The 18,772-nt window shown below is 43.8% G+C and overlaps 1 protein-coding gene across 3 annotated transcripts in view; it reads left to right on the forward strand.

The window, feature by feature from the left end:
* The window catches only part of GPRIN3 (GPRIN family member 3), a 30,734-nt gene extending 14,940 nt beyond the window's left edge, over positions 1–15,794 (forward strand). For 2 of the 3 annotated variants that reach the window (XM_061993826.1, XM_061993825.1), the window contains exon 2: positions 10,051–15,203. In XM_061993826.1, coding sequence (XP_061849810.1) covers positions 10,160–12,511 — 2,352 coding nt within the window. In that variant the 5' untranslated portion in view covers positions 10,051–10,159 and the 3' untranslated portion in view covers positions 12,512–15,203. Of the gene's footprint in view, positions 1–10,050; positions 15,204–15,238 lie in introns of those variants that run through there. The other variant, XR_009818509.1, reaches the window with a different exon arrangement.
* Positions 15,795–18,772: the final 2,978 nt, after the last annotated feature.

The following is an 18,772-nucleotide window of genomic DNA, read 5'->3' on the forward strand; positions in this document are numbered from 1 at the left end:
GATAACATCCTTTATCCCATAGAGCCACCTTTTTCAGGACACACCTACTCAGCAGTAGTTAGGTTTTGCTGACCACACAAAATGTGATTTTTTGGTCTCGGCCCAGTTCCAAGTAGATGCATGTCCACATAAACCTCATCAACCTAGTTGCTGCTAGTTGACTGAGAGTCTTAGCAGAGAAAGCAAGAATTGCATGAACACTAAGCTAGCCTTATGCTTTCACCCCCTAAAGGCAATCACTCTGCTTTATAATGAAGTCACGTTGTCATTGTTGTGTAGGAAAAAGGTATTTATTGTTGGGTATTGTTAAACTGCTCTCAAAAAACAGGGTTTTTCTTTGTCAGACGTCAATGTTCAAATGCATTCAGCTGCATGAAATGCATTAATGATGGGTTAGATTTCACTCTGCTTTTACCAGACAGAAGGAGATAGCAGGATAGATGAGGAATGACATTCTCACTTGGTTGATGGGCAATTCTGTTACTTTCAACATCAAACATTAAAGTGGTGTTTGAAAGGTTCGTACAACCCTCCTGTTCACATCCTTCAAACACCACTTCTTGTTTTCACTCGGTAGTAAGCTGAAGCAAAGTAATGTGGCCGTGAGCTCTGTGAGATGGAGTCGCCCGCCTGATGTGAACAGCAAGTGACTGGCTTCCTTCCTCTTGTGGTGCATGTGTCAGAAACATGCGCACAGATGTTGCTTCTGAAATGTGGCTTACCCTTGGAGTCAGGCTGCATTTCATTAAAGGTCACTTCCATGAGGCTAAATGTAACAATATTCAATTAAAAAAAAGACAAATTATCCACATAGCACATCCCCTCTAGGCGGTCCCATGGTATGAGGCAGGAGTGTTGTTGTAGTTTATGCAACTGTCAGCTGCCTGCTTGGTGTAGTTGTGGTTTGATATGGCTGTTTTAATAAAGCCATTTATCCTTCCCTTTCACCTTGGAGAAGGAAGACTGACGGGCTCTTGGCTGCATTCTGCAGCAAGCCTGGTGTTCAGCAGAGAATTTCGCATACTTGCTTGCCTTGCCAAATAAAGCCTTTGTACCAAGTGCTGTAATACTGGGAGGAGTCATGCAAAGAGGGAGCCTGTCTTTGCAGCCTTGTGCTGCTGCTGCCCTGTCCTTGCAGCCTTGTGCTGCTACCCAAGAGACTACCCTCTGCTGTCAAGAAAGATGCTCAGGAGCACTGCAGAGCAGAACATGAGTTGAGTGGGAAAGTAGAGGGGCAGGACGGGGATGCAGGACAAAGGACGTGACAGTGTGGGGAGAAGGATGTGGAGGTAATGCATGTTCAGGTGCCACGCAGCCCCTCTGCGATTCTTTGCCACACCACCCCCTCTGACCACGCATGAGGCTCTCTTGAGAGATTCTAGAATCTACCATTACATGAGGGTCTCAGCTTTTCCCACAAAGAAAGGGCTTTTAATCTGTGACAAGTTGGTGAGCTTTGAAGGCTCAAAATTTCAAGGGCATCAGATGATGCCACAATTCCTAATTTAAATCAAGATTTTCAGTGTATGTATGGCATTCTGAGATGCATCAAGAAGAGTGTGGTCAGCAGGTTGAGGGAGATTCTCTTCCTCCTCTACTCCGCCCTGGTGAGGCCTCATCTGGAGTCCTGTGTCCAGTTCTGGGCTCCTCAGCTCAAGAGGGACAGGAGACTTCTGGAGACAGTCCAGTGCAGGGCCACCAAGATGATCAGGGGACTTAAACACTTTCCTTATGAGGAAAGGCTGCAGGAACTGGGGCTGTTCAGTCTAGAGGAGACTGAGGTGGGATCTCATTAATACTTACAAATACCTAAATGCTGGATGTCAGGAGGCCGGGGCATCACTTTTTCTATTGTATCTAGTGACAGGACAAGGTGTAATGGAAAGAAGCTGGAACACAAAATGTTCCATTTAAACATAAGGAAAATCTATTTTCCTGTGAGGGTGAGGGAGCCCTGGCACAGGCTGCCCAGGAAGGGTGTGGATTCTCCTTCCCTGGAGGTTTTCAAAACCCACTTGGATGCACTTCTGTGTGACCTGATCTAGGTGGACCTGCTTTAGCAGGAGGCTTGGACTGGAAGATCTCTAAAGGGTCCCTTCCAACCCCTACCATTCTGTGATTCTGTGAATCTACTTCCCAAATGTTGATTTCTAGCAGTTTTCTAGAGACAATCTTCTACCACTTGTAAATATTGGTTTTCCCTGCTTTAAAGTGTTGGAGCACAAAGCAACCCCACTGGACACCTAAAAGAGGTTTTGCAAAACCTGATGTGCCCATAAATCCATAACTGCTCTCACAAAAACAAGCTACTCACCCCACACATGCGAAGCTGCTGCCTTTGGTTGTGGCCAGAGGACCATGATCTCTTCAGCAGAGCCAGCCCAGCTTTGGTGCTGGGAAACCTCTGAGTGAAAGTGTGTGAAGGTGTGACCATGGCAGCTGTACACATCAGGATACAAACAAGGATTATGTGATTCTTTCTGACATAATGACTTGCTGACAGAGACTAAAAGCAAAATGCAACTAGGAGTGAAGTTTATGTGCACACAGAAGTTTTACATCTTCTAACAGCACACAAGCTCTCATCAGTGCTGTGATCAGGTGCTGGAGCTGGATGTGATGGTTGCTGCCTGTGTCCCAGAGCAGGGAAGGTGGGTGCTGCCCACAGCAAACAGATGGGCCACAGGCTGAAACATCCTGTCTCTGGCCAGAGCTGTGGTTGTGCTTCCTTTTAGATGGACATCTTTCTAATTGAAGGGTAACTAATTATTCTGCTGCCAGCAGGACGGTAGAGCTGACTCAGGCTTGGTCACAGCACAGTTTATATTTCTCCATGGCTATGGGCCTGCTTATTAAAAGCCAGTTGCAGATATTCCCATACATCTATCTGTCTGTGGGCGTCTGCTGAGGTGCACACATGGACTGAACTGTTTTGAAGTGTCAGAGTGAGGTTCTGCTCAAGCTCACAAGTCTAGACTCTTGTATGAGCTTGTCTGCACCAAGGCAGCCATGGGCTGGTTCCCATCCTTCAGCAGAGGTGTACCTCGAATCTGCTTGGGTGCACTCTTTTTATACCAGTCGAAAGCTGCTCAGGCTAGTGCTGATTCTCTAGCAATCCTGAGGTCTTGCTAGAAATGGAGTGACAGATGCTTGCTTCTAAACTGGATAAACACTGCAGTACCAAAATTATAGATAGATGATCTCTTGTGCTCACTGCTGAGTACCTGAGAGTACTTAAGAGAAATCCAGTCTCAATTGGCCTCTTCTGCAGCTGCTGGACACTGCACTTTCAGATTCTCAGGAATTCAGGAGGAGTCTGGGGAGCAGGGAGAGCATAAATTTAAAGAGAACATGTGCAAGACTCACCTGCAGAAACAGAATCCAACAATGCTATCTGCATGATCAAGTGAGAAAATATTGCAAGCATTAGATTTTGAAATGTATTTAAAATTAATCAGAATTGCTTTTGCATCTATTTGAGTAGAGAGTATCATTTGCAGTAAGGTTACTGTTGCCTCTTGGAAGGATGTGCTTGAGGTTTGTCAAAAGCTCAGCAAAATTGAGGAAGATGCAAAGCAGTTTGCTCTGGATTAGGCCCAGAGGCCACTATGTAATTTCCTAGGACTAGCTTAATCCATTTGCTCATCTGCAGGTTGTGGACAACTGAGCTGTCCGTGCTCTGTAAAGATGAGAGGAGTCAAGCACCAGAAAAATACATTTCTTCCACTTGTACAAAATACTGCTAGATTAAGTCTTCAGTAGTTAACAGGCTGATTGGCAGCTATCTCTCCTCTGGCAAAAGAATGGCAGTATGTCTTGCCTTTGACTTTATTTTTTTCACAGATTTTTTTGTTGTTGTTTCAGTTGGTTAATTACCATTACAAAGCAAGAACAAGCAGAGCCTGACATTCTTCTGAAGTACTTACCCTCTGATTTTCCTTTTAGACTCATCTCTCATTTTTAGCTCCTCCTTTTCAAACTTGAATCTTGACACCTGCCCAAGCAGCCCTGCTAGGTACTGCAGGCTGCACCTTGGCATCCAAGAGAGAGAGCTGCAAAGTGCAGCAAGGAGCCAGGCTGCACCCCCAGAGCTCCTGCCAGGGTTCCTCAGGGCTCTTTGTGCCTTCAGTTGGTAGTTTCAGCTGATTTAGTATTGTGGTGTGCATCACAGGAGGTTTAAAATATGCCTCCAGCGCAGGTGCTGGGAGAGTTCTTATGAGGAACTGTGGGGTTTTTTTTGGTGGTGTTTGCTTTAATACCAAAATGAGTGACCTTGTCTTCCAGTCAGCAGATTTGTACAAATAAAGACTCTTCTCACACAGGACCTGCATGTGTGTGTTGCTACAGCATTTCATATAGGCCAAATATGCAAAGAGGTTTCATAAATAGGTGAGCATTCATTTCCAAAGGTTTTTGAAGTGCATCCTTCAAGGCAGAAAATCCTTAAACTCCTCATGGCTGCACCAGGAATAGTATACGGAGGATCCACGTCTGTGTGTGTGCTAGGACTTCAGACTGGGTAGAGCCTTCAAGTGAATCTGGTATTTTCCTTAAGAAAACATCCCTACCCAAAAACTGACAAGAATAATTGAAAAGCTTTTCAAATAAACCCATACACACTTAGAGTTAAAAACTCACAAACGAGAAATGGAATTTTTAATATAGTGAAAACTAAAAATAAACAGATAAGTTAACCAGTCCTTTTAGGCGAGCTCTTGCACCTAGGCAGGGCTGCTGCCATCATAGGGGCTTCCAAGCTACATGAGACTGCCTGGTGCTCTCCAGTCCCCAGGAAATTCCTCTTGTCATCCTTGGTGCCTGCCTGGATGCTCCCTGCAGAGGCTGCTACATCCTGGCTCCTTTTTAGCTTCCTCCCCAGCAAGTGTTCATGGCCCATCTAGCTGAGCTGTTTTCCTGTCTCCTTCTAGAGGGGTATGACTGACCCAGACAGCCATTTAAGGGAACGTAATAGTGAATGCACAAATAAGACACATACTATCTATCACGTCTTGCCCTGTTTCTGTCCTCAGGGCAGTTGTGATAGAGTCAAACAAGGCTTCGGGTGTGAACTAGCATGGCCTTCATTCAGTCATACTATTGATCAGGTCGATATCGGCTAGTCCTGAGCCCAAGTGCTGCAACAAAAGTGCTCAGACACCATGATGATGGGCTCAGCTAATGAGAGGGGTTGAAGTGGTAGTTTAAGGCAACTGAAAAACATAAGAAGCAATAGGAATGAAAAGGTGAATAGTGAAAAAGGAGTAGAAAAAACCTTATTGCACTGAAAGCAGTCTAGCAATAGGCTGTTGTCTGTGTGGGCTGAATAAGGTCACATCAGCTCACCATATAGGGACAGAGTAAATAGGTATTTTGCAGTATCTGCTAAAGTGTTGCAGCAATTATAACGGAATTATCAGAGTCCAATAAAAAACACACCACCACATACAGTCCTGTGTAATACACCAATGTGTAATGTCTGCACAGAGGGTGCTGCAGCTCTGTGGTGTTGAGCTTGTTTCTGCACATGTTTCTGACATGGGGTCTTGTGGTGTTTGCAGGTGTGACATGTGGCCTGCAATAATGTGTGCCATCCCCAGGTACAGACGGGGAAATGGGATGTGGTACACTTTCCTGAAATGCCAACCTCACCTCATGTGGGAACCGCATGTATGCAAGGTATCTGTGGGCATCCCCTGTCACCTTTTGCTTCCTACTTATGATAGCATAAGAGTCTGTCTCCTGTCAGCATCCAAAAACATAATGAAAGATGAAAGCTGTGTATCTCGTGTCTTCCCTCTTCTGTATTTTAATTAATGTACTCTTCATTTGTAACACGTCTTCAATCCCACAGATAATTAGAAGAACGTAACCCACAAAGCAAATTTTTCACAGACAAACAGAATAACAAACACCCTTTGACACAAAAAAGAGGAAGTCACAGTGTTTACAGAGAACAACTTAATGAGCTGGAAGAAAAATCCACTGGGTGCAGAGTTAGAAGGATGCAGTATGTGTTTGTTTACAATTTGAAGAAATTTGCTTTATGTTCTATATATTCATAGTTCTGATGCCAGTTGGATCATGCCATTGTCTTTTCTTTAGATCAAGAGGCAAGAAAGGAGGCAGAATTCCTGCTTCAGCAGATGTTTATCTGTGCCTTTAACCCATGTGGTTGTATGATGATTTTCATGATCTGAGAAGTCATAGAGTGAGATTTTAACTGTTAGGAGCAAATGTTCAGTTCTTCTGCATTTAGAGACAAGGGTGAAGAGAAGGTTCAAGGAATGGAAAGCTGATAAGAATCTAGAATTGGGGAAAATGTGATTAATCAGTCTGGAAGCTGCTTTTTAATTGTTTTTCATTATTTGCTTTTAAGTTACTGAGGGCAGACAGAGATACTGACAGTGTTATTTGGGCTTTTGCAGATTTTAATATTTTTCAAGAGAGAATAGGAGGCAAAATCTTATGCTGGAATTCCCTGGAAAATTCTTGTTCCGTTAAACATGTAGACTATCTGTTTCTGTTCACATTCTCATAAGCAGCAACTTGGGAATTTGTAGTGTTTCATTGGGAGATAAGCGCTACTGAAGTAGATAGGAGTTTCTTTACATTGTCACCATTGAGTTGCTTCGAAACTTCTTAAGGTTTAGGTTTTTAGGGTTGGGTTTTGTTTTGGGTCCTTTTGTAAAGCACATAAAGAAAACCTACTCAGTGATGAGTCGATAAAGGTCTGCTGGCCATGCAGAGACCTTTCCAGGCTGTATAAGCCAAATGCAGACTTTGTCAAAGTTAGAAACTTCTTGTTTCTTCCTTGGGATTGAGAATAAGGCAAACTAATTTGATCTGAAAAAATAAGGTGAAGGAGAACTGTGTCAGTGTAGAAATTTTGTTCTTATTACTACAAATTGATTTTGACCTTTGTGGAGACACTAATTTCACTTCCTGATGTAAGAAAATTTTGGATGATTTCTCCAAGTCAGGCATATGACACTTGAAAAATTCATCAGCGATCTTGATTTGTTTTGACATGGTTTTTTGCCTGCTACTAAGTTTTGTATTTATATTTCTTCTAGGTATTTGATTGCAGTCGGTGTTGCTTGTTGATTTGAATCCTCACTGCCTTATTGAATAGTGCTGCCTACGGGCCCCAGCGTTGTTCTTCACTCCTACATAATAAGACTCCAATGATAAAAATTAGACAATAATCATAAACAAGACTCCAATAATGAAAATGCCTTTCCAGTTGTGTAATGAGTTGAGTTTTCTTTCTTTTCCCTTTCTTTTCTCTTATATTTCATTGTAGGTTTTATTAATTCTTAAAGAGCATTGTCAATAACTGTCGCATTTATTTAGACTATTACAGTGCCTTTGGCTCCTGTCATTAGAATAGCATAGTGAAGAGCCTAACAAGAAAATAGCTTCCATGACTTTGACAACAAAGTCTTTATTCTCATAAACTAACTTATTTTCAGAGTTGTCTTTGGCAACGGAATGACCCAGCCCCCTAGTATGCGTTCAGAGGTCAAGCAAAATGTTTGGGTTGTGCTCTCTTGTGCCACATTGAAGAATAGGTCCATATGGGTTTTTTGGGGACAGAATTTCCTCTGTCAACTTAGTACGTTGAGGACTGTGTAGCAGAATCACTCTTAGTTAGCACATGTGGCAGTTGTTTAAAATGTGTGTTTCTAGTGATGCTGGCAAAAAGCCACCGAACAGATGGGGAGAATTCACATGGGGGTTCATATCATAACTAATTCACTTAATTGAAAAATTAGGAATTGTTCCTCTGTGGAGTGGGTATGAGTTAAAGATAGTGCTTCAGCATGCAGATTGCCTTTCCTAGCTTTTATATAGTGAAGAGCCAAACACATTTGCTCTGCCATCTTTGTTTTCTGAAGCTGTTTGCCAAGTAGTATGCCTCATCTTAAAATGGGGGTTGGTTTTGTTCCATTATTTATTTAGTTGTTCTAAAATAAACTCTGAATCTAAAAAAAAAAAACCCAAAACAAAAGGAAATGTGACCTGCCCAATTGTATATACTGGTTTGGTTTGCATTGATATTTAGAAAAGGAAAGAAGAGAGTAACAGAATTTAGACAAACAGATGCCCAAAGCCATCTGCTCTGCTCTTCTCCTCGCAAACATTCGATATTCATAGTACAACAGCATGAACTTGGAATGGCTCTCATTTCCTTCAGGACTATGCAAACACAAGATGGAGACATCTCGTAGGTGGGCACAGCCTTTCACCGTTTTTCAGTCTGGTTTATATAAACTCAGCATTTCTTAAAAAGCTTAGCAACCATCAGCCTTACTGGAAAGCCATTTTGGAGTGATGAAGTGCTGCTATCACAGATGGCAGCTAAAAAACTCAACATCCTTTAGAAGCAGGGTCACAGTTTTCCAGGGCTGGTTTAACCCAGCAGACCGTGTATATCTGTGGTTGGACAGAGCCCAAAGAGATGGTATAAAAATAATAAATTATTAATATCTGTAAGACATAAAGCTTAATGAATAAGTCATAAGTCGCAGCATTTTCTTTTTCTTAGAAAAATAGGCCAGCTGTATTTGTTTCAATTTTCGTTCCATCGAGCATTTTTCTCCTATTGCTCTAAGTACCCTTAAGCGATGAAATTTTGGATTAATTTTACAGAAACTAAGGAAGTTATACCACTGCCATTCCAGTTGAGCGAGAGGAAGAGAGTAGAGATGTTTTCTGGAAAGGGCTGTTGCTGATTTTGCTAGTGGATAGGAAGGGTCTGGAACAGCTCAGCGCTTGCATAACTCCTTCCAGCAGCATCCCCCAAGTAATGCTGCAAAGGAGACCCTGCCACGTGCCTGCAGAAAGACACGGGCATAGAGATACAGTGATTTCCCCAGCATCATCCCTCTGGTTAACATAAATATTCTAGTTGTCTCCCAGGTCTCATATCCATGTTTTGCTGGCAGCATAAGCTGAGGAAAACTTTTTTAAACAAGCATAGGTAGCCTGCAATTTAAAAGAAGACTGGGGTGGTATTTTACTACTGGCCACTACCACTCTGCTGACACTGACAGGGATCCAGCCCTTGACCCTCTAGCAGGGTCTGAGTTGAGCAGTTCTTTTGAAAGCCCAGCCAACATGCACATTTGGAGATAACCTGTTGGTTGAAGTGATGGTTTCTCCACAGTCCTGGCCAGAACTGGACAACTCTGTTCCACCTGCTTAAAGTCCCTCACCAGTGATTCTGCAGGTATGGCATGGGGTCCTTCTGTTCTGAAGTGCCACAGTGTTTCCTTTCCACTTCCATACCACCTGCTCCTAGGTGGACTTCTAGATCATTAGTGCCTCTGTTTGTTAATCAAGCTGGCTTCTTTGTAATTATCTCAAGGGATCTAAATGTGAAAGCAGTAAGTATGTGCACGACTCCAGTGTTGTACAGTGCAGTAGCTTTTCTTAGAGTTCATCTGCATCAGGTTGTCTACCCTCTGTGTTCCTTTTATAAGTGAGGTTTGAGTTCATCCCGTGTTAGTCTGAATTGACCCATTGCCTCCTGTGAGCACGTCATTGGTAGTTAGAGAAGTCTCTCCATGAGAAGGAGAACTGGTGTTTGGTGAAGATGTAGGATCCGTACATGTCACAGGATGGGAATCAGATCTGTTCTTCACATAGGCACAACAGGCATGATAGCACCTTTCCTTCCACAGGTGGCTTGCTAGAGGATTTTTTCACAACACACAAAATCTGTTTCCCTTCCCATTCATCCCTATTTTCCCTTTGTATTTCTTTTTTGTTTTTCTCCCTCTTGGCATGTCGTTGTGTTTTCATTAATGTACCAACAATAAGGCAGCTGTTGTTACTTTGTCTATAGTATTGTGTTCTCCATCTGGGCTGTGGAACTGGGAAGTCCCTGAAATACGTATCTTTTGCGTGACTTTTAGGCAGAATCAGATGTTTCACCTTCCCTCTTGCCTGCAAGTATTTCTCTCCAAACTGTAAAATCAGTCTGTTCTGGGTAGTTTTTTTTTTAAATTCTGACTACTACCAACACTGTGTTTCTTTCACTTGCAGATTAGCTTTAGAGGAAACTTGTCACCAACAGCCTGCCCTGCTGTACCCACTGCCCAGCAAGAAAACTCCAAGGAGAAGCTGAGGGCAAATCACGTCTCATAGACAGTCCATGGGGACTGTGCCAAATCCTCTGAGATCTGCCAAGCTTTCCCTGGTCACAGCTTCTGCAGAGGAGGACCACCTGGGAGACCTGCAGTCTTCTAAGAACCAGCTTTCACTACCCAGAGACAAGAAGGCCAGCAATGGGTTCCCATGCACACCAGCTGGCTCTACTGGGCTTTGCTTGTTTGACCTGAAGTGCCCAGCGGCTGCAAGCACACAGAGGCAGGAGCAACGCTGTGAGGCCAATGGTAGCCAGCAGGAAGCTTTCCCTCCCAGGCTCACCAGCAAAGCTTCAGAGGAGCATCCCGCAGCCATAGAGTCTGCTGGTTGCTCCCAGAGAGAAGGCAGCCAGGGACCAGCAGCACCAGCCCCCACTGCAGCAGGAGCCTCTTTGGTGGGGCAGGGACCAGAGATGATGCCAGCCCCCCAGAGCTCCAGGCAGTTTGTGCAAGGTAGCCAGGCGAAAACCAGCTCCTTGACACAAATGGATGACTCTGCCTTGAAACCTCAGGGGTCTGAGGATCAGCCAGCACTTGAGGTGTTAAATTATTCTTCCCCGGGTGACCCTACCAGGAGTCATGAGTCTTGTTATACTTCTCAAGCAAACCCTGTACAAAGAGGGGAAAAAGACAGGGGACCAGAAAAATCTGGATCTGCTGCATGTCAGTCAGCCTCGCCAGTGAGGCATGCCAAGGCTGACCTGGGTAGAGACCCACAGACCAGTTTGGAGGCCAAAAGCGGGACTGCAGACGCCGTACAGTTGCATCCCACAGGCAGAACCCAAGCAGTGCAGAGCAGCGAGGCACCGGCCCAGTGTAGCCCCAAGAGTCCTCATCCTGTGTGCAATATGGATACCGAGCCAATGAGTCCAGGCCTCGCCCAGCCCTCCAAGTTCAGAGAAACCAGTACAATGACAGTTCAGCCAGAGAGCAGCCCTATAACTCAGGAAGCAGCAAGCAGGACATGGAGAGACGCAGAGGTTCAAGCCGTGGCTACCATGGAGAGCAAATCGGCCTCCACTAGTCCCAGCATCCTCCCCGCCTTCTTGAAAGGGAATCCTTCTCCAGAGGAGAAGGAAGAACTGCACGTAATTTACCAAGGAGATATGGCTCTGAGCCAGTCTACACTTACTGACGGTTCATCCTCACAACAAAAGTCCCCATGCCCTCCTGGTGTCACGTCAAAATCAATTGTTGTTATGTCTGTGACTGCTTCAGCCCAAACCCAACCTTTCAAAATGCCTGGAATGGTGGTGTCTCCAGCATCAGGAGATAATGCAAAACCTGTTCTCTCCTTCTCTTCTGCAGCTGTTACGTCCCAAGGGACATCTGTAAATGACACTGAAATGATCGGTTCAGCTCATGACAGGAAGGATGTCACTCAGCTGCCAACGGGTGCTTCAGTCCCTGTTGAGCAGCTTGCAGTTGACCCTAGTACTCAAACTCCAATGGAGTTGGGGTCTGGTGCTGGTGAGCCAAGCATCACTTCTGCTCATACTGTCCCAGGAACTGAAAACAACATGCAAGATCTCGACCACAATGCAGGAAGCAAACGGTCACCTTTACTCTGTAGCACAGACAGTGAAGTCAAGCAGGAGGAGACCACGGGCAGCTCTGAGCAAAAGCCAGTGCAAAGTAAAGGCGCAGGTCAAGGGGAGGCCATTCCTAATCAGTGTGCAGTAAATGCAAAGGAAGAAAACTTAGCGGTGCTTGATCCTAAAGGAGACATGGTTAGCAGCCAGCCTGCTGCTGTCTGCCTAAAGGTGCGCTCAGAGGATGCAAGGGAGAAGGACGAGGGCAGAGGCCAAGGACACACTGACCAGGCTCAGACAGCCTGCAGCCAGAGCCTGCAGGCAGGACTGACACCGGAATTGAGTGCGAGTTCCGCAAATCTCACCCCTCCCTCGGAGACATCCCAGCAGCAAGACCTCCTGGCCAAGGAACCTAGACACGAGCCTCACACAGCAGCTCTTTCCACCTCATCTCAGGCCTCTGCAAACCTGGGGGAATGCAAAAAACAGCCCACCCCTGCCATGGAGGCAAAAGTGCAGGTGAAGCAGACCAAACATGTCAGGGATGTTGTTTGGGATGAGCAGGGCATGACATGGGAGGTTTACGGTGCTTCCCTCGATCCAGAATCCCTGGGAATTGCCATCCAGAACCACTTACAGAGACAAATCCGGGAACACAAGAAACTGATCCGATCCCAGAACAGTCAGACCCGGAAATCCATTTCTTCAGATACATCCTCAAATAAAAAACTGAAAGGGAGGCAGCACAATGTGTTCCAGTCCATGCTGCAGAATTTTAGGCGTCCTAATTGCTGTGTCCGACCCGCTCCCTCTTCTGTGTTAGACTGATGTGGTTTTGCAGGTGTGCATAGATGTCTGCGGTGGTAGAGAGAATCCCTCCCCTCGAGTCTTGCTGTTCAGTTGTGTTCATGGGGTTGTGATGCAGCAACAGTGGAAAATTATTCCCTATTGTTTTCTAAATAGCCACATGCTCCATCACACTGTTACTATTGCCACAGCTGGTGTATTTCCACATTATGCCCCCCATCCTGACTACTGTCAGATTAAAAGCTAGGCACTTAGCAAAAGCACAAACTTAAATTGCCACCTTGCTACCGGGAGAGCATCACCTTCTGACACAGCAAGAAGCAGAGAGATTGTGAAAATTATTCCTGGAAGTCAGTTGTGTGCATCATGAGGTCTTCAAGAGGTGGGCTGTGAGAAGCTGGGTGAGGTGAAACTGATGTTCAACAACTGTAAAGACCTAACACAAGACAACTTTCCTGTAAGTTACCCACATGAAAAGGCTACAGACGTTGATTGCTGAGCAGTCTCGCTTCTGTTGATAACCTTGGGGCACAGAGAACCAGGCTAAGAGTGAGGATCAAGGCTGAAGGATTATCTCTTTGGGAGAAGTTGTATGAAGGGGATTTTGATTACTAGAAGGAGAAGTAAGAGAGAGATATATTCTGCAGGCTTTTTCTGTGCTGCATCAGCCACACTTGAGGTATAAACAGGTGGTGCACAGGGGACAGGTGAGGCAAAGGGAGCACAGCAGTAGAGACACTTGTGTCTGATGGGACATTGTCCTCACTCGCGCTGTGGTGCTCCAGCCAAGCCTTGAAAAAGCTCTGGCTTCTCAGGCGGGGTGGGCAGCCCCTGCTCCCAGCCTCCCCTGATGCTGAGCACCTCTCTTCTAAATCACTTCTTCAAGTGATGTGGATCTTTTTTTCTCTCTCCAGAGATGCACAGTAGTGTTTTCTCATAGGAGCAGACTGTCCTGTGCATCTGGGGCCATCAGCCTACATGTCTAGTGTGTTACACTGTTTTTTTTTTTCCTTTTAATTCTTTAGCCAACTCTACTTTTTTTCAGTATTTCAGGGCTTTTCCTGCTGCCTTTCATAAACCAAGTACCATTTACTTAGCCTGTGTGCATTTTGTTTTACCTAATGCTCTCTAATATTATAAACCATTATATTGTTAACTTGAAACATTTACTTTACAAAAGTACTGAAATCTTGAGACAATCTTTGCTGTATTTCTGATGTTAGAAAAGTTGTAGAAACTGCTAATAAAAGGCAGCTTAGTGACTGTTTCTCCCAAAGTGTGATATACAGTAATATCTCAAATGTACGTTGTTCACATTTCTCACTTTAATAATATTTTTCAACCTGGGAAATGTATTTTCCCATTAGCTTTTTATCCTGTCCACTAGACTTCATGACGGGAGGCTGGGGAGCTCCTGCAGTTTGTAGAAAATTTAGTTTTCAATCCTGCAAGGCACTGAGGATTTGGACATTGTAATCCTGCAGAGTACTAGAGTTAAATAGGGGTTACTTTTATTCCATTAAAGATTTTTCATGAATCACAATGATAATTTATTTCTGTCTCTAGTACCACACTCGTGACTTACTCTGTAGATCTTACTCTTACAACTTACCCTGTAAATCTTACAGGTTTACACAGTGTAAATGAATATGTATTTTTGTTATTCTTTAATTTTTCCACTGAAGCAGACCCAAGGTGGTCTACTTTTATTTAGGAGGCCACACTTTTTGAGTATATCAACTGCCAAGCCTTTGAAGCAGCTATTTTGGGGCAGTTTTTCCCCATCAGAGAGGTAAAATACTGTAAGCTACAATACTTTAACCCAGTTGAATGAAAGGTGCTGCCCCTCAGCACATAGTACTGAGTTGACTCTTAGTTTTCCTCTGGTACGTATTTGGGGGCTTTACGGCACATACATCCTTGTTCCATGGCTTTACCTTATTTCAGGTCCTCTCCCACTTGATGCTGAACTGCTAATTCTGATATACCATGTTAGAGAGTGTCTTCCCATCTTTGCCTACCAGGAGGAAAGTCTCCTACCTTTCTTCCGTTAGTGCTACTTCTTCCATCCCCTTCCTAGCAGTGTCCAAGGTGTGAGTTTCGTGTGCAATTTTGTGTGGGATTAAACAGTATCATTAGGTCAGGTTCGCTTGACAAAGTTCGGTGTCTCTTCCCACGTGGTGTCTGTGTCAGCCGTGACGAGGTTCCCCGAGTTGCCCGCGGCATTTGCTGTCCCCTGCCATGGCCCAAGGCTTTGTGCTGCTCCTTTCACTGCCTTTCCACCCCCTCCTTCGCTATGGCTCCTGCCCAGCCTGTCTTCCTGCCAAACGGGGTCTCTTGGCTCTGCTCGCCTCCCTCTCTCCACTGTCCCCCTCGCTGTAGCATTGTCAGCCAGCTTGCTCTGAACTGTCCCTTTGCAAATGTGCTCAGTCTGAATATATAAATGGATTGTCTTATTTTTATCCAGAGGAGAATAAATGGCTATGGTGCATTCACCGATTTCCATGAACTTTTATCTTTTTGCTTAAGGTCTCCAAAATATTTCTAGCACATGAGTATGAGTTACTTTATGGAGACCAAACTGGGCTTGGCAATGAATGAGCAGGGTGCTGGGCCAGCACTGAAATTAGCTCTTCTTCCTGAGGAATGGGAGATCTCTCCTTGTTCCTGCAGCTTATTCTAGCTGTGAGCCTTCAGCAGCTGATCCACCCACACTTCCCTTCCTGACCCAAACAACCTTTCTTCCAGGAAAAGTTCATCAATACATACGTACCACAGAACACCAATGGGCAAGTCACTGCGTGGATGCATCTGAACAACTACATGGGCATAACTGGAGAAAACGTAGTGGTCAGAAGAGCACTGTGCTTTTGTATTCTGGGAAAATGCAAGTGCAAAGGCAAACTGCAAAATGTTGGTCATGGTGCCTGATGGGCACGGAAGTCCTTCAGGCATGCGTTTGAAGCCAAGCAATAACCAGCTAAAAACCAACACACAAAACTGAGTTGATTATCACCAGCACATCTCACAGAAAACATTTTAGGTTTTCACTTTGTCTTGCTACAGCAGACTGTAGGCAACCTGCTAGATTAGCACTGGTTATTCATGGTTTCTCCTGTGTACAGTGTGTAAACGACGATATGAATCCTCATAGGGATGATGCATCTTTCACCAGCAGTAAAACAGAATGTTGTTTTGGGGAGCAATTAGCAAATACTATGCATGAGTTGTAGCAGCCAAGAAAGACTGTTCTTGGTGTCATGTCAGTATTGAAAATGGAAGTGTGCTTCAAGTAGCAGTATGACAGAGGGTAGGGGGGCAAGAACTGTATGCTACCACCCCACTCTTTTTCTCTGCCCAGTAACTCAGAATCACGTTGCATTGGTTGGGTGGTTAACAACGAAGAAAATCCATTTTAGCTAATAAAAAGAGGGTTCAAAAAGAGAAAGTACCTTGTCATTCCCAAGAGTAAATCTGTAGGGGGGGAAAAAAAAAAAAGAAAGAAAGAAAGAAAAATGCCTGTGTTGCAGCCTAGTAAGTTGATGTAACTCCTGATTTCAGTTTGTTACAAGATGAGAAATTCTGGGAAATGTGCTAATTGTCAGGAAACTCTTCCCGGTTGATTGCGTCTTCTGACAAGGTTGACATGGGCAGAACCATTAATAAAAGCAGTCAATTGAGAATGGGAGAGTTACTTTTAGTTTCACTTCAGGAGCTTTCCACCAGGAGATGAGAATAAGCACGTTTCAATGTTGCCAAGACAAAACATGAGTTGAAAGAGAACCTCATGGCAGGCAATTTGCAATATAGATCTGGATCTCATGTGATATTCACCACTGTGTGCACTTGTTTGGTGTCTGCCAGCTTTGTGTTGCCTTGGGCATAAGTGCTGAAGTCCTACCTCATTTCCTGTGACTTGGTTTGGAAAATCAGAGTGGGGGAAAAGGTGGAGAATATCTGTATTACCTCCATTTCAGAGGAAGAAAACCTTCTTTTGAATATACAAAAAGGAATTGCTGAGAAACATGGAAAGGGCCCAAAGGAAAAGTAAAACAAAGCTGATGTAGGTGTTTCACAAGGAATTCCCATCCTTATGTCTGTAAGACCAATGTTTTTCTTAAATTTTGCCTATTTGTTCATTCTGGGCTCACATATTTTTCATGTAGTTGGTTTCCAATGGCTTTTAGGAAAAGGAACATTTTTAAGTATGGATAGGTATATCCAAACATGATCCAACACAACCACTAGGCAAACAGCCGTATTTCATTACTGCTGCTGTCACATAAGAGCTTGTAAAATGCACTGTTTGGAGAAGTGGATTCAAGGGATTCAGAAAAGGTGAACGTATGCTCTAAAGATTATACTAGCTTTTATCTTGAATTTCATTACCATGTTGAAATGTTAAAGTTTAAAAGTGGAAATCCAAGTGAAAATCAATGTTGAAGTTGATGGAAAATTGAAGTTGTCTGCCACTGGTTTTCAATATCGAAACTTGGTGGAATCTACCATACCAGTGTTCCATTACTTAGCTCAATATATGCAAGGTTTGTATGAAAGCACAAAATTTTATTAGCTTATTAACTCCACTGTCTTGTTCTGCGCTTATCCTTCAACATCTTTAATTCAAAAGGTTACCAAGACAGAGTAAATCTTTCATACCCAGCTTATGGAAATGGCTGCTCTGAGTGAGAGACAACTGGCTCCATGATCCTAGAAATTAAAGGGCTATGGTCTGAAGGGAAACTCTCCACTCCTTTTTTTAATTTCCTCTCCCCTGTTTTTGTAACATTTCAACCTCTATGGTTTATTTTTGGTGACTCTGTGATGCCTGTAGGAGTGGTCATTATTTTCAATCATCCCAAAGATGTGCACATAGAATCCTCATCCCCATGTTGCACACTACCAAATGTCTCTGGAGTTGCTGGATACTGGGTAGGTCCATGGGCCTGGAGGTCAGGTCCTCTACATTGAAATGGCTGTAGTGTTCTCTTAGGAGCCTAAATTATCCCACTTGAGCCAGTGTATGTATTTAAAAGACAGAATGAAGCATTACAGCTGACTTGAGCCAAACTGAAATTAGTGTAATCTTTTTTTTTTTAATCTGAGATTTATTGGGTTTTGTACTTTTCTGAGCAGCTTTTCCTTCCCAGAGTTGGTGATGTGAATCTTGCCTCAAATCCTGGCAAGAAAGATTTTCCAACATGAAACATATCCTTCATCATTCAGGCATCTTTAAAGAAGAAAATTATATTGTTATAAGACCAGTCACACAGAGAGGAAACATTTTTTTCCCTCTAGTAAAACATCTGCTGTATGTAAGCTTATTTGTGCTTGTGTCCACGTTTAAAAAGAGTATTCCTGTGTGCAGGTCTCATTCATTACTCAAACTTTTAGAACAGTATTTTCCCTTTGCCTGTTTGATTGAATGCAGGAGTCTTAGCATTTTCCACCACTTTGAGGCAACTTTAGATCACTGCAATACAGTAACATGGATTTTCTCTTTATATGGTCTCTATAAAAATTCCCACAGCCATATCTAAAAAAACCTGTCAGTTGGCCAGCCTCCATGTCTAGACTGTCAACAGAAAGTCCAGTGACTGGGGTATACAGAGATGCACACTGGCTCCTAAGCTTTGTGGAAATCCACACCTGTATGTACAAATGGGTTTCTGCCCAGGCTGTGGGTGACAGCAACTATCTGAGCTCATTAGGACAGAATCATGTCAACCAAGTCCCACTGGAAATACTAGACTTTAAGTTTTCGTTAGCATTTTGCTTAGTCTGACGCTCTGGAATAGAAATATCTGACAATTCTGCCAGCAAAATCTCCAGTGGTTGTCTGCTGCAGAACACAAGCCTCTCTGATGCTTCTTAGCAGCTCTGCTACCACAGGCAACCCTTCTGCTGAAGGGTCTTCCTGTACAATGCTTCCTGTAGCCCAGTTCATAATCAATCATTTCAAGCAGGTCAAACGCAAGTTTACACACTGCCCTGAGGAATTTCAGTTAAATAGAAGAGAAAGATCTGTGCATTCATGGTACATAAATTCATGTGTGAAGTCTGAAGATAAGGTCTCAGTTGCACCCTGAAAAGCATTGGGAGTTTCTACCCAGAGTTAAAAGGAGAGAGGGTAGGTGAACTTTGAATTCCTGACTGTTGCAAACACCACATAAATGATGGCCATGAATCAGTCAACAGCAGCAGAAAACCGACTTGGGGGCTTTTAACCACAACTAATATTATTGTGGCTTTATTGTTTTTATAGTTGCACTGACTGAACAT

The sequence above is a fragment of the Colius striatus genome, chromosome 3, assembly GCF_028858725.1.
Source record: "Colius striatus isolate bColStr4 chromosome 3, bColStr4.1.hap1, whole genome shotgun sequence".
NCBI classification, from domain to species: Eukaryota; Metazoa; Chordata; class Aves; order Coliiformes; family Coliidae; genus Colius; species Colius striatus.